Source organism: Pollicipes pollicipes, unplaced genomic scaffold, assembly GCF_011947565.3.
Source record: "Pollicipes pollicipes isolate AB1234 unplaced genomic scaffold, Ppol_2.1 Scaffold_2555;HRSCAF=2994_pilon_pilon_pilon, whole genome shotgun sequence".
Taxonomy (NCBI): domain Eukaryota; kingdom Metazoa; phylum Arthropoda; class Thecostraca; order Pollicipedomorpha; family Pollicipedidae; genus Pollicipes; species Pollicipes pollicipes.
This window is the reverse complement of record NW_023596136.1, coordinates 89292-105074: the sequence shown is the minus strand read 5'-3', so window position 1 is coordinate 105074 and position 15783 is coordinate 89292. Positions and strand designations below refer to the sequence as shown.

Below are 15783 nucleotides of genomic sequence, written 5' to 3'. Positions count from 1 at the left end.
CACCAGGGCAAACTAAGAGCGGTAGCTCACAGGTAAACACCAGGGCAAACTAAGAGCGATAGCTCACAGGCAAATACCAGGGCAAACACCAGGGCAAAAAAGAGCGATAGCTCGCAGGCAAACACCAGGGTAAACTAAAAGGGATAGCTCATTGAGGCGCCAGGCGTTTGTCCATTTCATCGTTTGTGGTGGTCTGTAAGTTCGTTCGCAGTGCGTAGAGACTGTCAATGAGGCTGAGACTAGCTCGTAAAAAATCGCCACGCTGCAAATCATGGTAACCCTCGTCGCAATTCTGGTTGCGCCGCTGCATGGAAAGTTCGGATATCGTCATCTAATGCTCACAGTATGACGCCTCCTTTTCAAATTCTGGATTCTCACGCCCAATAACAAACATTCGACATGTGTACCAGGAGGGACGGGTGAAAAGGAGATGTCTGAAAATCACTGAAATACATTTGTGAGCTATATAAGCTGGAATATTTCCAATAACATTCAATGACCGCCTGCTATTTTCCTTTTGACCAGCTCCTGGTATATTACTAGATATCCGAAAAACTCACAATGTGCAAAGCCAGTAGTATGTGTCTTTTCTTAATGGATACTCTCCCTTTGTCAGATGTTGATCTGCTTGCCACATCTGACGTGATAGCAGCACTGCCATTTCTGCATAATGTCGTTGTAGCACAATCAAAGTCACTACTACCCAGAGCAATATTTTCGTCTGCTGTATTTGTTTAGGTTGTTATGCAGTTTACTGAAATCACAAGTTTGTCGTTCGATGAGTTCCACGGAGATTCAAGACTAGACATAATTTATGCTCAAGGTTGGCACAAGCGAATCAAGGCTCTCAATGTCCTCCCAATCCATGCATCTCTTGCATCGCACTTGATTGGCTAGCCGTTGCGTGCACACTGTGGGTGTTTCATGAACTTGCTTTGGTGACGTGCAGATGCAGGGAAATGCGAAGGTGCCGTAGATAATACGTGTAATATGATGTACCCGGTAATGGTGTTATTCCCGTAAAAATACCGAAGAATGATTAAATGTTCTGGCAGCCATCCGCTCTTCAATCTGCAAGACATTGTCGCCCTCGCCATGGCTCACATGAAATGCCTGGAACTTGCAAGCTATCGCATCTCCACATTGCAACACAATATTTCTGACATACATTTGCACAGTATGTCAACATGATATGACAAAACTGTGATCATATGCCTTTCTGCAGTTGGTGGGGTTGATAAGTTATCTTTTTGCAACTGGTACACAGTTGTTCGAGAAATTATTAAGGGTAAGACTTTTCCAGTGGCTTCGAATTCCTTTACAATCTAATTTAGGAGTCGGTCATGTGCCGTTCAGAGGTGTGTGAAGGCGCCGGCGCTGTCTGCACCAGCGAGCGAGGTGGTCTTCACTCGGGCCATGTGACGGGCAGGTTCCGATGACGGGGTGTGCTCCGGTCTGACCGTTGCAGGAGATGGCCGCCGAGCTGCAGGGCTGCGCCGGCTCCTTGACGGCCATGCGCTGCGATCTCAGCCAGCTGGACCAGGTCGACGCTATGTTCCGCACCATCGAGCAACAGTTCGGCGGCGAGGATGTCTTGATCAACAATGCCGACCTCAACTTCGGCCGCTGGCTGCTGGATGGTTCGGCAGAGAAATGGCGCGCCATGCTGGACGTCAACGTGCTGGCGCTCGCGCACTGCGCTCAGCTGGCCGTCAACAACATGGCCGCCTGCGAAGTTAGCGAGGCCCAGGTGATCAACATCTGCAGCCGCGCCGGACACTGCGTGGACGACTGGCCCGATCTCCACTTCTGCACGGCGACCAAGTACGCCGTGACTGCGCTGACGGAGAGCCTGCGCCAGGAGGTGGCTGCTAAGAAGATGCGGATCAGGGTCGCGGTACGTACCCGGGCCACCATGATGCATCTGTCGCTGCGGTTTTCATATTCGCACTCTGACCCTAGTACGCTGCCGTTGCATGTGTCAAGATGACGTGTGATACATTATATCTGACAAAACACAACACAAGCACGGGGGATTACGGGATGGTAGGTGGTTGGATTGGCAGATTAACCTGTAAAAGGAAACTTCGACTACGAAGTTTCGTCCAGCTTTACTCGCTGGTTGATGCCAAGGAGACGCGGTTATTATCGAATCCCTCTGGGTAAGCCTGTATGACGCATCAGAACCTGTAATCACTCTTACGCCTTGCAAGACACCGCATAGGTCCGTTCGTGACTGACGCCATTCCTATGCGGATGCGACGGCTGGGCTGGGGATGACACCCGGATCAGTCAACCCCGTAATAATCGTATCTTATGAGTGGGTCGGCCCACCAGCTATCTCCAACGAGCGCTCCTCTCTGAGGTAACGCGTTTGCCCTTTAGAGCAAACGAGACGGCATTGCAAGGGTGACGTCTGTGAGTACAATTGGGAAGGTAATGTTCACGCAAATGCCATGTCTCAGTTAGTACTTAACACGCGCGCCCAGGTGGCCGGCTAGACAACCCTTCGCTCGGGTGCGGGTGGGGGTCAATTTGCCCCTCTGAAGTCTCAGGAACTTAGAAAGCTAGAGACATCAAGTTTACAGAATGTCTTAATCTGCACGCGAACTCACTGAGGGCCAAAGTTCAGGTTCCTAGGTCATGACCCTCCCGGTCAAAGCAGGGTCAACCAAGGTCAAGTTCCAGGTTGGTCTCCAAAGCGCCCCAGAACATAGATAGTCGTTGCTAAGCAAAAGGTCACATTCTCATTCAAGGTCAGTGACCTTGTTCGACCTTTTTGAGGCCAAGCTGACCAAAATCATACAAGATTGCTTTGAGTTTTTGCATTTGACTAAGCGACAAAGATTACGCTAGGCAGTATGTTCCTAAAACAAAATGTTGACCAGGGTCATTTTAGGTCAATGATCTATTATGACCTCTAAGAAGGTCCGTGGAAGATGTATAATGCGGTTTCTGCTATCAATAAACTCGAAATGAGCACCAGGAAACTATCCCATACAGCAAGCCCTAGAGTAACAAAACAGGTTGGTTTTGACCTGGGTGTGACCTTCATACCTGACCTTAGGTCAATGTAATTTGCTCATTCAACTGTTGTGTTGCCCTAAGAAAAGCGTCCCAGAGATGTATGACTTCGTCTAACACTCCGTTGTTGGATCAGATTGAAGGATTCCCTAGAAAATACCTTCGCTGAAACCATGGCCTGACTTGACCTGCCACAGGTCAGCGACTTGCAAGCTACATCTAAATTTGTTATGCCAAACGATCTGCTATTCAATTGTCTAGAGCTACGCCAAAATTTGGCACGGCTACGCCGCGCCGTTTGGAAACCATTCCGGAAAACCTTCGGGGGGCAATTTGACCCCCCCGAGCACGTGTTAAAGCTCTCACCCTCAATAAGAACTAGGGCGCGAACGGTTGTAAAATACTTGGAAGCTACCAAATCTTTGGCCAATTATAACCTTCAAGTACATTAAATCAAAATCGTGTGACTGCCACATGACGAGGCACTGGCCTCAAAAACATCGAATACGCATCGCAGCGTGATTTTAAAGTATCATAATAGGCAAACCTCCTACGCATTACAAGGAATCGACACAGGGCCTTCTGGAAGTCTGAGTCAAGACTTGAGAAAATTACAAGACCAAAATCCTGTCCCCAGTATATTGAAAGTTTAGCTAACGCGAGGCAAACTTACCACCTGACGTCTTCGCACCATTCACACGCGTTATAGAACATCACTCTAACACACATAAGCCACGTTAACTTGCTTGAAAGAAAGTGGATCCATTCTACATCGACGGCTGATTTACAATTTGTTGAAGAGCCTAAATGAAAGATGGTCAAGCGCTGCTAGTGACCACTCCAGGGCCATGCCATTTTGCGTACGTTGAAAGAATGGCTAGAAGTCACTGGAAACCCTTATTCAAATGCCTAAAAAGCTACAGACGGAAATCTCACGGTTTAGGGACTATTACATTCCCCTACATCCGCGCAGAAATGAGGTTATGATTGGTATCATGCATTTTCAGCAAATCTCGCCCGGCCTTGTGAACACGGACATTGCCAACCGCATGTTAGCCGACAAGCAAGAGGCCTGAAAGTTGATGGAAGTGGGAATGGACCCGAGCGTTGTCGCCGACGCTGTCGTCTGTATCATGTCCGCTCCTAAGTCTGTCCAGGGTACGTCATCGACCGGCCTCGTACGAAGCGTCGAAAGCCAGGGACCGAGGACGGCCGGCGCCTTCGTTCATGATTCGACAGCTACGAGTGCATGGCGTTTGAGCGAATTCGAGCGGCATACATTATGTGGAAGTTCGGGTAATCGTGTAATGCACACACAATTTGCCTCATCTCCCGAGAACAACCGTACATAACTTTTCCAGGCTATATGATACAACACTCGCCTAAGCGTGTGACGCAGTTGAATATCGGATATCGATAGGGAACCGAAATGAGCAGCAGCAGGCATGCATTTCTACAGCATAGCTCTGGTGGGGTCACATACAAAAAGAACTTTACCATTCGACAACTGAAATTTTGCATGGACTTTTGAGAAGTGATAAACATGATTTTTGTTTCAGATCGAAGATATTATGCTCAGTCCTTTCCGCAACAGCACGCAGTGAAGAATGGGGGACAAGGCAGATGGCCACGTTCATGCGCGCACGCACGTGACGCACTTTTGTATATTTAGGCGGCGGCCGTTGTGGGGTTTATCAACGAGCATTTATGGTAAAGACCTTTGGGTAGAACTGCAGCCTGTCTGTGTTTCTACTACGGGAACGTCCAGCTCCAGTGCTGGAATCATGGGGGCAGACTGTAACACCGCTACTGCTTTCACAGAACCTCACAATCGCACCTCGTTTGTAAAAAAATATATTCCAATTGATTTGTGAGCAAGGCGGGTCCTCAATTACCTCAGGCTAGCAGGATTCCACGCAGATGCTACCAATCACACTGCATCCCATTCACCCAAACGAGTTGAGTTCCAACGTGGGATAACGAAAACAAAAACGCTGCGGCGGTCACATCTGTGCACTTAGCAAAGGCGAACAATGCCATTTGCTCGTACTGATGTACCACTGCTACGACCAGAACCGTCCCAGGTCGACACTTCCCACCACCCTGTCACTCCTTCGATGAGTCGTACCCGTTTTCGGCAATCGCCAGACAGTAACCAGGGCTGAACCGCATGGGGAGCAGTGTCTTCCACCGGTTCAGGGAAAGGCGGCCTATGGAGCGTCACACCCGCGAAGGGTCCGGACACGCACTGAGTGTGTGTGTGTGTGTGGGGGGGGGGGGGGGGGGGGGAGCGCAAGACGAGGCCGGCGGTGGTCACAGCCGGAAGCACCCTGGACGCGCGTCTCAGAGAGACAGGTACGGTCCTCCCGCAGACGATGCTGGCCTGGCGCCCCAGCGCAGTGTGGCGATCCGTGGGTGTAAGCCGGCTCAGCAGGAGCAGCAGCCTGGATCGCACCCAACACAGCCGGGTGTTAACTCACACGTCGTGTCATCCACGGCCTGAACGCAGCTGAATTCGAGACAGAAAAATCAGACGACGGCGCACCTGCACCAATGCACCTTGTCAAGTCAGGAAACTGAGCAGAAACAAGACGAGCTAGCGCAAGGGGCGAATACATATCTCATTATAAAATAGCAAGACTTTATAATACACGGTATATCCAGCATGGCACTGCCAGATAAGCGGGACGGGCTTTCCTCCCCTGAGCGCTGGGCACCACCCTGGAAGCGGTCAGATGCAAGGCCGTCACAGCGCGGCGTCCTGACGCCAAGGAGAAAGCCAGCGCCGCGTCGTCACGCTGTAAAGGACGGCTGCTGGCCACCCCGCACCTGTGTCTTTGAGGCCGACCCGGCACCCGTCGACGACCTCTTCCTCAGCTCAGCGGCCGGCGGCGGCGGTTGCTGCTGCTGCTGCTGCTGCTGCTGCTGCTGCTGCTGCTGCTGCTGCTGCAACAAGCCACAGACGGGCTCTTGAGACGCGCGCTCGCGCAGGGGTCACGCTGGCCGGTGTGCCGTATGGACCTACGAGCCAAACGCGAGTACGCTGACCCATGCGCGGTTTCCGAACAGGTGCACCCATCAAAGGAGACCCATTAATCAATTGGGGAGGTGGAGGGGGGGGGGGGCGCACGAGTACTGATCTGCATTCCTTCGGGTGGAACACACAATTCACCCCCGTCCAATTTGGCCCCCAATGGTGAATATGCCCCCCCCCCCCCCAGACCTTCTAAAGCGTCCGATGCGCATGCAGAACACTAAAGTGAAGGCCTAAAACTACATAAATTCTAAAGGGTTCCTTAATATTACTTCCACCGGTAAGAAGGAACAAGAAAAGCAGGGCAGGTCAAACTAGAACTTCACATTCATAACATATCTACTGACGCATTCGATTTTGCTGCAATCCGCATGTTTTAATTGTACAATTAATATGTATCGTTATTTCTGGTAAAGTTTTGTATCACTGCCTGGGTGCTTTGACATCATTTAGCGCCTTTTCAAGTTTTATGGACTGCAACAAGCTGCTTTCGTTGTGTTATTCTGTTCCGATGTATTAGCTGGGAGTTAAAATAAACCGGTAGAATATAAGCACGCAAAAATGTGACGAATTTACTAGCCGCTATGCTCGGAAGAAGGCTTGAAATGTGCTGACCTCCATTTGGACGTGAATATTCAATGAAATGGCTACGGAAACCCGACAATCGACGCCCGCAACTAAGCCGCTTGTGGTAACCGTCTGACAATGATGAGCAAAACAACACTAGACATTTCGAATATATCTATCGCAGAGTGCGTTGCAGGCTGAAGCACGTCTTGCGTCTACCTGCCGAAGGTTTCCCTGGCAGTCCTTCATAGTTACGCACACCAACTTACTCTCCATGTTTCCGAAAACATGGACGTCCAACAGCGTCTAAAGTCACGTCACATCCAACCTACGTCAATTGCCGACACCCGGCTCGACCATCCGGGCCCAACAAAATGGCAATGATGTCGACAGCATTTCCCGCCGAGATAGGGCGAGGAAGCGCATTGGAGCACGAATGTTGTTTCCTATTCAGCTGGGGATACTCTATCTTTCTAACTTTGAGAAGAAAATAGGTCCAATCCAGGGAAGCCTTTTTAGCGTATTTTTGAAGCAGGTTTTCAGTTTCCATTTTCCTGCTCGGCGCCCCAAATTTGTTTTGCGAAACTATACCCGTGTGGCCGAAGTTTAATGACCGTCACACGCCACGGATCCGCCATCACAGTACTTGACCCCAGCCCACAGCACCGCTCCCAAGAGGAAAGCACCTAAGTCAAGAGGCAGATGAATCACAATCGCTGTAAGTGATCGGTAGCTTACATCAACCACGCAGCGGCACCGCAGTATTCAAGGATTCCGACAGTATTGAAGACAAATTGGAAACTTGGTCGGATTTTCGCACTGCATGTTGAAGGCAATTTATATTTTCAGAGCTTTAATTTGGGTTTTAAGAGCTACTTCGATTCTAGCACATCAATCTGGAAACATTGTTCTTGAAAAAATAAACCCATAAATATGCATATATTGTTCAAAACGTCAAAGAACCAGGACGCATATCACCAAAATAATAGCGACAATAGAATCGGGCAACCTAAAAACAAGTTCGTCTCTGGCCCGGAAACAGAGACGGATTTAATAAGCGTTCAATCTGATGAATCGAGACGCAGTCCACCGAAAAATGGCCAACCCACATGTTTGACCAAGGACGTCAATCCTCTTGCAGAATCAACTGGTGAAGCAAATTACACAATAAGCTTTGGGCCCGCGCTCACTATCCTAGGAGCAAGAATAATGATGGGCTGCGGTTGCGGTTTCCACCAAAGCCAAAGGCGCTGGCCGCTGCAGATAACGCCAGGCGTTGGGCGCCAGGTGCGCGAGTACAACCGATGTGAAATAATGCTTTCGAATCTTTCGAAGCTGATTCGCATCGTTCTTTTATGGGACTGGGACGTACATACCACCAGCAAAATTTCGAGGCTGGCCTCTGAATAGCCTAACGGTTACAGCAACACGAGAATAGAGATGTTACCTTTACTTTCCAGTCCCACCACCAGCTTCCCAGCGCCATTTCGCGGTGTTGTCAATACCAACTTGTTTTTATTGTCCATCTTAATATGGTACAGGGGAAAGTTCGCTCAGACAGTCTTCTCAACGCATTTATGTCGTAAAGCGTTCAAATCTACTTTCAGATGCGTCATCGTTTTCGTCCGCCCTTTGGCCACCACCTAGTATTAGTCGAGGGGGGGGGGGGGGGGGGGGCGGAGGCCAGACGCCGTGCGAACCTCGGAGACCGCAACGCCGGGCTCGTTTTTTGTTTTGTTGTTTTGTTTGTTGATGGCTATCTGATCCAACTTTCCAACATCTGGCGTGAATCATTCCGCGTGGCAGGAAGCCGCCGAGCCGATGCCCGTAGCTATGGCAATCGTGGATACAACACGGCAGTCGGCACTGTCGACCCATGCTGTGTTCACCTGACGGACAAAACAGGACCCCGCTGGTGAACGCCGAGTAGCAGCTACATGCGCCCTTCAACAATGTCCCGGAGCGGCGGTCGAGGGCGCGGGTTGACGGCCGACCGCCGGGCTGCCTAGCGTAAGGCACGTTACCTCGGTTCGTGAGCCGGACTTGGTGCTCGTTGAAGACTTTTTGTTCAGGCCAGTAGCGCTAGGCTGGAACACGGAATACGGAACACGGTGTAGTCATACAAAAACGGCGATTCTGGGTGCTCATTGTTGTGGTTCATATTGTAACAGACACCATCAACTTAACCGCATTTTATCGGCATCTGCCGGGACCGTGTCGATCCAGTCTACACGTATTAAGTACGTTGGACATGTACATGCATACTCACGATCTATACATACAACAAGGGGAAAGACATCAACAGCAAAATCAACGGGCCGCAGGAGCAGGACACCAGTCAGTCTGCGGTGCTGCGGGCGCTCACTCAGCCCCCCCCCCCCCCCCCCCCCACACCCCCCCCCCCAACCCCCCCACCCCCCACCCGGTACACTGCTGGTCTATCGAGTAAGTCCAGCCGTCACAGATTGCTACGCAAACCCTGCCCGAGTGAACACAAGCCTTTGTCACAGCAGCGAACCAGCAACATTTTGTTTTAGTCCGGTCGCAGCAGAAGCCGCGACAAAGCGCGCCGGATATGCTGAGCAGCTAGGGTCGGCAGCGCCAAGTGGGTCAATGCGAGCGGCCGTCTGACCTGGGGCGTGGGGTCGGCGCTGGTGGCGTCCAGGGCGATCTCGTCCTGCACCTCCGACATGATCCTCCGTGAAGAGCACGTCCCACACCCAGGGCTGTCCGGCTGCGGAGAGGTCAGGGAGCGCGTCACACCCTCACGGACGAGAGGACAGGGGCCCGTCATACTCCCAACGGAAGAAAGGACCAGGGGCGCGCACACCTCACGGACGAGAGGACCAGGAGCACGTCACGCACCTACGGACGAGAGGGACCAGGGGCGCGTCACACCCTCACGGACGAGAGGACCAGGGAGACGCGTTATACCCTCACGGACGAGAGGACCAGGGGCGCGTCACGCACTACGGACGAGAGGACCAGGGGCGAGTCACTCTCCCACGGACGAGAGGACCAGGGGCGCGTTCACACCTCACGGACGAGCGGATCAGGGGCGAGTCACACCCTCACGGACGAGAGGACAAGGGAGGACGCGTCAACCCTCACGGACGGAGGGCACCAGGGGCGCGGTCACGCACCTACGGACGAGAGGACCAGGGGCCCGTCACGTCTACGGACGAGGGGGACAGGGGCGCATAACACCCCCAGGACGAGAGGACCAGGGGCGAGTCACACCCTCACGGACGAGAGGCAAGGGACGCGTCACCCCTCACGGACGAGAGGACCAGGGGCGCGTCACGCACCTCGGAGGAGGAGGACCAGGGACCGTCACGCTCCTAGGGAACGGGGACCAGGGCGCATCACACCAACGGAAGAGGAGAACCAGGGACGCGCAACTCTCCACGGACGAGAGGACCAGGGGCGCGTCATACTCCCACGGACGAGAGGACCAGGGGCCCGTCACGCTCCTACGGACGAGAGGACCAGGAGCCCGTCATACTCCCACGGACCGACACCAAGAAGCAGGCCGGCCACCAGACGGTCAGCAGACGCGGGGGGCACACCTCGGCACAGGGCAGGAAGACCCCGCTCACCGCAGACCGCTGACGGGTGCAGAGGGGGCCTCTGGCCGACTAAGCGCCTGGTCATGGCCGAGCTAAGCGCCTGCGGCCGGTCATTGGGAATAGTGCTGCGTCAGAACAGCATCGAAAACAAGCTACGAATACGTTGTTTGGAGAAAGTTTCACGAAATCCTGACGAAATACCCGACAACGTGATTCCTTAGCAACAGTTGCGAAGCGAGGCTTTTCAATAACATTTCGCGAGCACGTTATCTGTGGTGCAGGCCCCATGCTAGATGCGCCCCTGCAGCGCTCCCGCCTCCCCCCCCCTCCCCACTGGAACACTGGCCTGTTCTATGGTAACGCTGCACGAACAGCCAACGACAGCTGCGGTCGCGCCGGCCGAGCGCCAACTATGGCAGCCGCCAGCTGCTGCACAGCAGCTGACCTCGGCCACGTCGCGCGCCTCCTGCAGACAGCGTGTCAGCAGCTGAAGGTCCACCTCGTCCAGCGTCATGAACGCCGGCTTCTCTCCAGGTCCGCGTTCAGTTCTTGCATCGTGGCCACGCGGTTGACAGGCGCTCTGAAGGTGACAGACGCATGACGACGTTGTAGCATTGTGTTAATTTGGCAGCAGCACCTGCACGTGTTTCGAGAGGTGCAATGGGGTTTCCCGCAAACCAGATGAGGCCTTCTGCGCAACTCCAGTCCCGCTGCCACTGCATCCATCACATAACGGCAAAAACTGCGGAGCAACGATCTGGATGTTTCGGGATAACCTTCTGTGATCTGGATGGGGCCTCCCGTGATCTGTGTGGAAAAGCAACGCAATTGATTGGAGCAAATACACGTGTGGCACAAAAACATTTGACATTTCATTGACCAAGTTGTTTGCAGGGGGGGGGGGGGGGGCACGCTTACGTGGGAGCAGGCGCCACCTGTAGCGTCAGGTCCTCCTCCTGCACCTCGTCCAGGTCCGGGATCATGGGGATGTCGGCCGCGTCGTCATCGTCCCAGGTGGTGAGACGCGGCTGCAGTTCCGTCTTACTGTCCACCGAGCTGGGGCACACGCAATGTTAGGGCTCGGTTCCGACACAGCGGCAGCACCAGCGGCAGCTCCCGTCCCGGCTCTCGTGCGCAATGTCAGGGCTCGGCTCAAGCACAGCGGCATCACCAGCGGCAGATCCCGTCCCGGATCTCGTGCGCACTGTCAGGTCCCGGCTCCGACACGGCGGCAGCACCACCGGCCGCTCCCATCCCGGCTCTCGTGCGCACTGTCATGTCCCGGCTCCGACACGGCGGCGGCATCGCCGGCCGCTCCCGCACCGGCTCCCATGCGCACTGTCAAGTCCCGGCTCCGGCACGACGGCAGCGCCACCGGCCGCTCCCGTCCCGGCTCCCATCACGCACCGTTTCACGGTGACGATAAAACGCGTTCGCCACATCGCGTTACATAAGCAGGATTGAACCGGCTTGGGCACTTTTTGTCCGTTTGAGCTTTGCAGCGTTAACAGTAATTAAAAAGGCCATGCAATCAAACTCATCACGAGAAGACATAACTGGATGGTTGGCAATGAAAGGTTTGGAACCTGTGGGCCCCGAGTAACAATCTCTGGCTCGTCAGCGGGAAAGAAGCCAACGTAGGAAACATCTTCTATCGATATCTAGGGAGTACCCCTAAGCTGAAGTGGCCCACGTGAGCAAAAGTGATGTAGCGCATAAGCCTCCACGCAGGATGCACGAGCCTCCAAAATTGAGATACGTAGGCGCGTGCCGTGCCCAACAGCCTATAAGCACCTACATTTGGCAGACCGCATGACTGCGCCCAAACTTGGGCGCTGGATGACTAGCGGGCACCTCAATCTCTCTGGCTCCAGTCTTGCTGAACCACAGTGTGCCAGTCAGACAATTTAACGGACTCATGCCCTTATGACAAATGCCATTTAAACACATCCACAGGCATCCCACGACGACGATGTGGGCTGGCAAAGGACGGTGGTAAAAAGACCGATGGGTGCTGCATGGCGGGCTAAAGCAATGTGACACCATGGAGGCACAACGAACGGAAGAGAACGAGCATGCCCCGCCGCAGTGCGACATACGTGCAGCAGCAGGGCCTGCAGTAGTGCGCCACACGCGCAGCAGCAGGGTCTGCAGCGGTACGACACACGCGCAGCAGCATGCCCCGCCGCAGTACGACACACGCGCAGCAGCAGGGTCTGCAGCAGTGCGACACACGCGCAACAGCAGGGCCTGCAGCAGCACGACACACGCGCAGCAGCATGCCCCGCCGCAGTACGACACACGCGCAGCAACAGGGCCTGCAGCAGTGCGACACACGCGCAGCAGCAGGGCCTGCAGCAGTACAACACACGCGCAGCAGCAGGGCCTGCAGCAGTGCGACACACGCGCAGCAGCATGGCTCGTCGCGACTACTCACCCGGTAGGGGTAGATTCGTCGAAACCAGCTTCTGGCGGCGGCCGGGCGGGCCCCGTGGCGGACCCTGCGGTGGTCCCCGTGGTGGTCCCTGCGGTGGGCCTTGTGGAGGCCCCTGCGGGGGCCCTGCGGCGGGCCCTGCGGCGGGCCCTGCGGCGGACCCTGTGGCGGGGCCTGTGGCGGGGCCTGGGGCGAGCGGCAGCTGGAGGCGCTCCCTCCGCGGCCTCCGCGGCGTGCTTCTTTTTCTTCTTCCCCATGTCGCCACAGCTCTGCAGAAGAAGGCGCCTGTTGCACTCCCCATGCACATGGTGTACGCTTGGTACCCACCCGCTCTTTGCTCAACCTTCCGCTCCCACCACGGCGGGATTGGATAAAGCCCTGTCATGAGCTAGTGCAAATAATCCGTTTGAAGTGAATTTTTGTCCCAGAGTGTCATACTTCATCGCTGATTAGTCACACACTGCGCACAAATGGCACAAATACCATTAAATCTCTTCCAGGATATTTACAGACTATTACTTTAAGGTATTCAGGGCATGGCGAAGGTATGACCTGAATAAAGACGCACTACGTAAAAAAGTCGTCGCTGTCCTATCTACTTCGATTGGCGTGAACACTAGACCCAACGTGTGGCGGGAGACGCCGGAAAGGGAAAGGGATTGGACGGATCAACATTCGTGTCCGGCGCTGAAAACCATTGGCGAAATTCGTAACGCCTCAGCTGCGAATATTGAAGCTCATAGTCAGCTGGAACCTAGTCAGAGAAATGGAGGGGGGGGGAAGGAGACATACTTGTAACGGAGGTCGGGGCGGACAGGAAACATTCCAAGCGCGCCCCCCCCCCCCCAACGTATTGCTTTTAGCTTTTGGGCTGACATGTATGTGAGCGGGGGGGGGGGGGAACTGAAATTAGGACGGGAGTGAGCTGTGCGCAACACTCCCTTACATGCAAAGCCACACCCATGTTTGCCGGCGCGAGCTTGAACGGCACAATCGCGGCGTAGTCTTGTAAACTGATTGGGTGTGGGAAGGGGGGGGGGAAGGGCTGAACACTGAAAAATATCGCAACTCGCTATAAGATACCCCGACGAACAGAGTTTCCATTGGATTTGGCCCACTTTCCTCTGAGTTTCAGAGCTGGAGGGCTCCAGTCCCCCTCAAAATGAAAGGAAACTTCACGCCTGGGATCAATGTTAAATCCTGGACAGTCCACCGCTCTTACAACCCGAGCTCTTGGAGCCCTGTCCCGGGCGCGCAAATTCTCCCCAAGCAACATACATTAACCAATATCTGGTATAATAATTACCAGATATCCAACAAGCCTGCGAACCCAAAACACGCCCAACACACAACAGTACACAACATACAAGTATACCCTTGAAATGACTACGATAGCTGCTTAGGAAAGGCCAAGTGCTTTTTTAATCACGTGCCTAGGTCAGTATAATGCAAAAAGACTGATGTTTTTGCCATTCAAAGAAAACAACTGTAGAGTGGTCAAAATGCAACTCAAGCATTAAATATTATTAAAATCGAACAAGGTAAAAAACTGATTACCTAGGGTCAACAACCTATAATTATTCCACAACATTCATTGAAGACATATATGACGATTATGCGACGAACTACAAAAACAGTTCTGCTTGCTTACGTTGCCGGTTCCAATGAGCGGAATGGCAGATTTGGTGGCGTTTGGTTAGAGTTGTAAACAACATTGTTGTGGGAGGGGTGATGTGGGGCCGTGGTATGAAAAGTGTGTGTGTTGCCTAGCTCTTTTTTTGTTTGGAATAAAACGCATCATTCAGTCGGATCTCATCGAGGTAAGATGTATGTTCAAAGGTGAATGTCAGTTCAGTAGTAAGTGGGGTCATAAGTTGTTTCCCTGTCACATCCAAAAACTTTACTTTCAACTTCAGGTGATGTGTGCGATGCCTTCAATTTGATATGGTTGAGATATTTGTTTCATCTCTGTTTTTGAATGCTGTGTTTACATGTGTGCTTGTATACACATGCATTTTTGGTGGCACAGTTTTAAAGATAAATATACCTATGTGTATAACTTGCTCTCACCTGTTATTAGCATTTGAAAACATTCAGAGCTCATTTTTTTAGTTTTCAGTATAAATTCTAGCTATGCCACTGCTCTTCCATTCATGTTTACTCATACATATAATAGGTCAGGCTCCAGAATTCACAGTGAGTATGGCTAAAGTCATGTTTAATTATCATTTACTGTTAAATGGTTAGTTTGATTCAGTTGCCATGTCTGAAATTGATTTTTGTTTCATAGGTATGAATACATTATTCTCTCTATAAATGCAAAGAAAGACTCCCACAATGTCAAAATGAAGCATTTCCAAAATGATTTTGCCAATCATGTCAGATTATTTAGGTTAACCAGCTGCTTGAGATTTGGGTTATGATAAATTTTTGTGTGTACCTTTATACTTGTATTGAAATAAAATTCTCACATTGCTTGTATTTCTCCTGTGGTTAAAAAACTGCCATCTTGTCCATGGTTTGAGCCCTGGGGCATGTGCGTGAGGATTCACTTCACATAGGTATCAAATATTTGACTGATTAGTTTGGATGTGGGAGGTACAGGGCCCCTCATCATTTTGCTTTAGAACAAGGCCTAGATGGGAAATAAGGATAGGTCTAGCTTAATCTTTAATTTTATATGGACAGGATCAATTTGTAGCAGTTGAGAAAAATAATAAAAAATCCCAACTTAGCTCCTGATCAATCCATGTGTGCTAAGTTTCATCCTTTGATAGGTTATTCTAAGACCCTGAGATGTGAAGGTTTGAGTAATGCATAAATGTTACATGTAAATGATGTTTCCTTTTCTATTTTGTGAGCCACTCATTCTAAATATCCCAGCTATTTCTTGTATAAAATTAGCTGCATGTCAATGATTGGGACAAGCTATGAAACAAGGTAAAAGTCTAGCCACCATTGCACAGCTTTGAAAGCCAACTCATGAATGTACCGTATTATATGGGTGCAATACCGACTGTTATGACCCATATATAACTGGTAAAGGAAGCATCCCACTGTTTTCATACTTTTACCCATTGTTATATCAGACAGATATGATTTGGTGAGGGATACCAGTTTTCTCAAATTCCTTTGGAAAAGCTCAGATTTAAATT

At 52.0% G+C, this 15783-nt stretch overlaps 2 protein-coding genes and 1 long non-coding RNA gene across 3 annotated transcripts; 1 reads left to right on the top strand and 2 right to left on the bottom strand.

The window, feature by feature from the left end:
• The first annotated feature begins 1471 nt into the window (after window positions 1-1471).
• LOC119107124 (dehydrogenase/reductase SDR family member 11-like) lies at window positions 1472-4100 on the top strand. The gene is made up of 2 exons (XM_037230499.1): window positions 1472-1897; window positions 4032-4100. Exons 1-2 carry the CDS (start codon window positions 1472-1474, stop codon window positions 4098-4100), a joined length of 495 nt encoding a protein of 164 aa, XP_037086394.1.
• Window positions 4101-4776: 676 nt separating this feature from the next.
• Window positions 4777-10708, bottom strand: LOC119107115 (runt-related transcription factor 2-like). The gene is made up of 6 exons (XM_037230490.1): window positions 10640-10708; window positions 9258-9359; window positions 8650-8712; window positions 5854-5970; window positions 5448-5468; window positions 4777-4800 (listed from the first exon to the last, which is right to left on the bottom strand). The coding sequence occupies exons 1-6, from the start codon at window positions 10706-10708 to the stop codon at window positions 4777-4779; spliced, it is 396 nt and encodes a 131-aa protein (XP_037086385.1).
• A 13-nt stretch (window positions 10709-10721) lies between these two features.
• Window positions 10722-12660, bottom strand: LOC119102759 (uncharacterized). Its single transcript, XR_005094731.1, has 3 exons — window positions 12632-12660; window positions 11113-11250; window positions 10722-10774 (listed from the first exon to the last, which is right to left on the bottom strand). It is a non-coding gene; the product is annotated as an uncharacterized LOC119102759 (long non-coding RNA).
• Between the last annotated feature and the right edge of the window lie 3123 nt (window positions 12661-15783).